This window comes from Thunnus thynnus, chromosome 7, assembly GCF_963924715.1.
Source record: "Thunnus thynnus chromosome 7, fThuThy2.1, whole genome shotgun sequence".
NCBI lineage: Eukaryota > Metazoa > Chordata > Actinopteri > Scombriformes > Scombridae > Thunnus > Thunnus thynnus.
In genome coordinates this window covers 35,468,859-35,473,858 of record NC_089523.1, presented here as the reverse complement: position 1 = coordinate 35,473,858, position 5,000 = coordinate 35,468,859, and the positions used below count along the sequence as shown (strand labels likewise).

General features: G+C 35.3%; 1 protein-coding gene across 1 annotated transcript in view; it reads left to right on the top strand.

Annotated features, from left to right (window-relative positions):
• The window catches only part of sst1.1 (somatostatin 1, tandem duplicate 1), a 4,237-nt gene extending 1,141 nt beyond the window's left edge, over positions 1-3,096 (top strand). Inside the window, exon 2 of the mRNA XM_067595869.1 lies at positions 2,606-3,096. Coding sequence (XP_067451970.1) covers positions 2,606-2,830 — 225 coding nt within the window. The 3' untranslated portion in view covers positions 2,831-3,096. The remainder of the gene's footprint in view (positions 1-2,605) is intronic.
• The last annotated feature ends 1,904 nt before the right edge of the window (positions 3,097-5,000 follow it).

The window sequence follows — 5,000 nt, the reverse complement described above, 5'->3', positions numbered from 1 at the left end:
ACTATAAACATGGATCAATAAACAGTAACAGCTGTAAACTACAAACATGGATCAATAAACAGTAACAGCTGTAAACTATAAACATGGATCAATAAACAGTAACAGCTGTAAACTACAAACATGGATCAATAAACAGTAACAGCTGTAAACTACAAACATGGATCAATAAACAGTAACAGCTGTAAACTATAAATATGGATCAATAAACAGTCATAGCTGTAAACTATTGATTAACTCGTTATAGATTATTAATACATTGCAGCAAACTCTTTAATGATTATTAATAATAAACTTGACACCAGACACTTTAACCTTCAAATGCAGAGCTCTCAGCTGCCTGGCATGGTCTTCCTCATCAATGAAAGACGATTCGTTCAGATTTCAACTTCCAATCAGACAAATGATTTTCTGTCTTTACACTGTTTTACTGTGTTTTATTGTTTTTTACTGTATTTTACTGTATTTTACTGTGTTTTACTGTGTTTTATTGTGTTTTACTGTTTTTTACTGTGTTTTACTGTATTTTATTGTGTTTTACTGTGTTTTACTGTGTTTTATTGTGTTTTACTGTATTTTACTGTATTTTACTGTATTTTACTGTGTTTTATTGTGTTTTACTGTATTTTACTGTGTTTTATTGTGTTTTATTGTGTTTTACTGTGTTTTATTGTGTTTTACTGTGTTTTATTGTGTTTTACTGTGTTTTACTGTGTTTTATTGTGTTTTATTGTGTTTTACTGTGTTTTATTGTGTTTTACTGTGTTTTATTGTGTTTTATTGTGTTTTACCGTATTTTACTGTGTTTTATTGTGTTTTACTGTATTTTACTGTGTTTTATTGTGTTTTATTGTGTTTTACCGTATTTTACTGTTTTATTGTGTTTTATTGTGTTTTATTGTGTTTTACTGTATTTTACTGTGTTTTATTGTGTTTTATTGTGTTTTATTGTGTTTTACTGTATTTTACTGTTTTATTGTGTTTTATTGTGTTTTATTGTGTTTTACCGTATTTTACTGTGTTTTATTGTGTTTTATTGTGTTTTATTGTGTTTTATTGTGTTTTACCGTATTTTACTGTTTTATTGTGTTTTATTGTGTTTTACTGTGTTTTATTGTTGTATTGTGTTTTACTGTATTATTGTGTTTTACTGTATTATTGTGTTTTACTGTGTTTTACTGTGTTTTATTGTGTTTTATTGTGTTTTACTGTATTATTGTGTTTTACTGTGTTTTACTGTGTTTTATTGTTGTATTGTGTTTTATTGTATTATTGTGTTTTACTGTGTTTTATCGTGTTTTATTGTGTTTTATTGTGTTTTATTGTTGTATTGTGTTTTATTGTGTTTTATTGTGTTTTACTGTATTATTGTGTTTTACTGTGTTTTATCGTGTTTTATTGTGTTTTACTGTGTTTTATAGTGTTTTATTGTGTTTTATTGTGTTTTACTGTGTTTTATCGTGTTTTATTGTGTTTTATTGTGTTTTATTGTGTTTTACTGTGTTTTACTGTGTTTTATTGTTTTATTGTGTTTTACTGTGTATTATTGTGTTTAATTGTGTTTTATTGTATTTTACCGTGTTTTATTGTGTTTTACTGTGTTTTACTGTGTTTTACTGTGTTTTATTGTTTTATTGTGTTTTACTGTGTATTATTGTGTTTAATTGTGTTTTATTGTATTTTACCGTGTTTTATTTTGTTTTACTGTGTTTTACTGTGTTTTACTGTGTTTTATTGTTTTATTGTGTTTTATTGTGTTTTACTGTGTTTTACTGTGTTTTACTGTGTTTTATTGTGTTTTACTGTGTTTTATTGTGTTTTACTGTGTTTTACTGTGTTTTACTGTGTTTTATTGTGTTTTACTGTGTTTTATTGTGTTTTACTGTGTTTTACTGTGTATTACAGTGTTTTACTGTGTTTTACTGTGTTTTACTGTGTTTTGGAGTATTGTAGCGCAATCAGTCTTCAACTTTCTTGTAGTAAAATATTTTACACTCAAGGATCACTCACTAGCCTTTTCTGGAGCTTTCGACCATATCCCACAGCCTTCACCAGCTCATTTATCACTTGTCATCATGTGACTGAAGTTCTTCGGTGTAACTGTCGGTGCTTCTTTATTAATATGTGGTCACATGGATCATAACTGAGCTCCTTCTGTTCACTAACAAAGGGAACATGGTTGAAAGCTCAGGAAAAAAAGTAAGTAAGTAAGTAATATCCTGACGTCAGTCCTGCTTTGTGTGATGTAGCTCACTGGTCACAGTTAATGTTCATCTCCACATCATTTATCATTTATTATATTTATTGATTGATTATTTATGAAAATAAACACACTTCCTGTCAATCTGAGAAGAGCGTGCTCCTCACAGCGCCCTCTAGTGCTCACAGGAGGAAACAGATAAAAATCTGCACATTGTTGGTGCAGTAATAAATGTTTCTGGTATTTCTGCAGCTCCGATCACCACCGAGTCTCCGGATCTTTTCTCAGGACGCATCTGCTCGTCTCTTCTGTTCTTATTTTGGTTTCTTGTATTTCCGGACTTGTTTCCATTTCATCATTTGTTTTTGGACTTTATATTATCATTAATATCTCGTCCTTGTATTTCAGGACGTGTCTGGCGCGTCGCTGGCGGAGCTGCTCCTGTCGGACCTCCTGCAGGTGGAGAACGAGGCTCTGGAGGAGGAGAACTTCCCTCTGGGTGAAGGAGAACCGGAGGACGTTCATGTGGATCTGGAACGAGCCGCCGCCGCCGGCAGCGGGCCCCTGCTGGCCCCCCGAGAACGCAAAGCCGGCTGCAAGAACTTCTTCTGGAAGACCTTCACATCCTGCTGAGAGCCTTATCATCACCATTCCTTCATCCTCCTCCTCTTCAGAAACTGTACAGAACATTTATCTATCAGATTATTGATTATTGATGATTAGTTTGAATGAATTGTTTAGATTTTCCAGAGAAACTCGATGAATCTTTCTGAATGTAAACTTTGTTTTGCGAACTGAGCAGATGATGAAACTATTTTTAATTGTTGGTTTGAATAAAATCTGTTTGAGACAAAGAGTGTGAAGAGTTCCATCATCAAACAATAAACAGCTGATCAGGATGAAGCGTTTTATTAAAGTCAGTTACAGCCGGGGGGGGGAACACTGCACTTAATGATGCTCATAAAACACAGAGGACTCCATGGCAACAAGAACATCACACTGATCATGATCAGATGTTAGATGAGATCATTATTGACCTGCAGCTCAGAGAAACACTGGAGAGGCTTAAAACTGATTAAAAACAAATTAAAATGAAATCAATACAACAAGAAGAGAAACAAATGATTCTCCAAAGATTTTAACACAGAAGATATTTCAATACTTCAATAAATAAATAGTGAATAAAACAGAAACATTGTGATGGTGTGTGGACATAATGTGAAAACAGGTATATAGACAATACGCAGCAGTGTTATATGTAACATGATATAGTTTATATATAGTTTATACACTGACCAATCACAGCAGTCGGTGGAACAACATTTCATAGATTTTAGACATAAAAACAAAGATTTGAAAACTGAAATTAATCACAAAGAAAAGAACAATTTTGAGGAGATAAAACTCAGAAAAGCATCTTCATGTTCTGATCAGACTGTTTAGTCATCGTGATGTGTATGAACATATATATGAATATGTGTTGAGTCAGTTTTGTTGTAGAATAAACTATATGATGACGTCACAGTGAGAGTTCAAAGTGCTGCAGTTCATACAAATACTTCTTACATCAATCAATCAATCAATCTTTATTTATATAGCGCCAAATCACAACAGAAGTCATCTCAAGGCACTTTTCACATAGAGCAGGTCAAGACCGAACTCTTTAATCTACAGAGACCCAACAATTCCCCCATGAGCAGCACTTGGCGACAGTGGGAAGGAAAAACTCCCCTTTAACGGGTAGAAACCTCAAGCAGACCCCGGCTCTTGGTGGGCGGCCATCTGCTTTGACCGGTTGGGTTGAGAGAGAGAAAGAGAGAGGGAAAGGGGGAGGGGGGGGACAGAAGAAAAACAATGACAACAACAAACAACAACAAGCACAAGCAGCAACAGCCAGGGAAGGATGCCATCAGGACTATGAAGGACCGCGAAGGTTCGGCCCGGGACTCAGGTTTTTCTGTGAGATGAGGAAGCACAAAAAACTCCGGGGAAGAAGCAAAGTTAGTGACATGCATTGATGTTACATGAATGCATACAGATGGAGAGGAGGAGGAGGAGAGAGGAGCTCAGTGCATGTTCTACATAAAGAGTTAATCTGCTGATAAAAAGCTTCAGTAACACAGATGGAGAACCTGCTGTGTGATCATATTCTATTGATTATATGTAGAGAGAGAATCACTGTGTCTTCTGATCGGTCACCTGCAGGGATCAATACTGAGTCCACATGTTCAACACAGAAAGCTTTCAAACGTCCTCAATACTTTTCTCACTCAAACACAAACAAGCAACAAACTCTGTGGATCTTTAACACGCGTTGGAAACATTTTATTTCTCAAGTTCCTGGAAACTTCCTGAATAATTTGCAGTTATTAACTAAAGTGTTCAGAAAATACTCAGCGTGTCAAACTAAATATGATGTTGTTTCCTGTGAACGACCACATGACATAAAGCTGTAACTCTGTTTCCTGTCAGTCACATCTGCTCATAAACCCGTTAATTATTCATCTACACGTGAACCAGGAAGCTGCTCAACAACCACAATCCTGATCACTGATCACTGATCACTGATCACTGACCACTGACCACTCGCGTGATCAGTGATTGCGTGTGCATGTGTGTGTGTGTGTGTGTGTGTGTGTGAGTGTGTGTGTGTGTGTGAGTGTGTGTGTGTGTGTGTGAGTGTGTGTGTGTGTGTGTGAGTGTGTGTGTGTGTGTGAGTGTGTGTGTGTGTGTGTGCAGCAGCTGCTGCAGTCAGATTGGAAGCTTCTTTCATTCATTTGCTGTTTGTTTAGAAAAGCTTTCA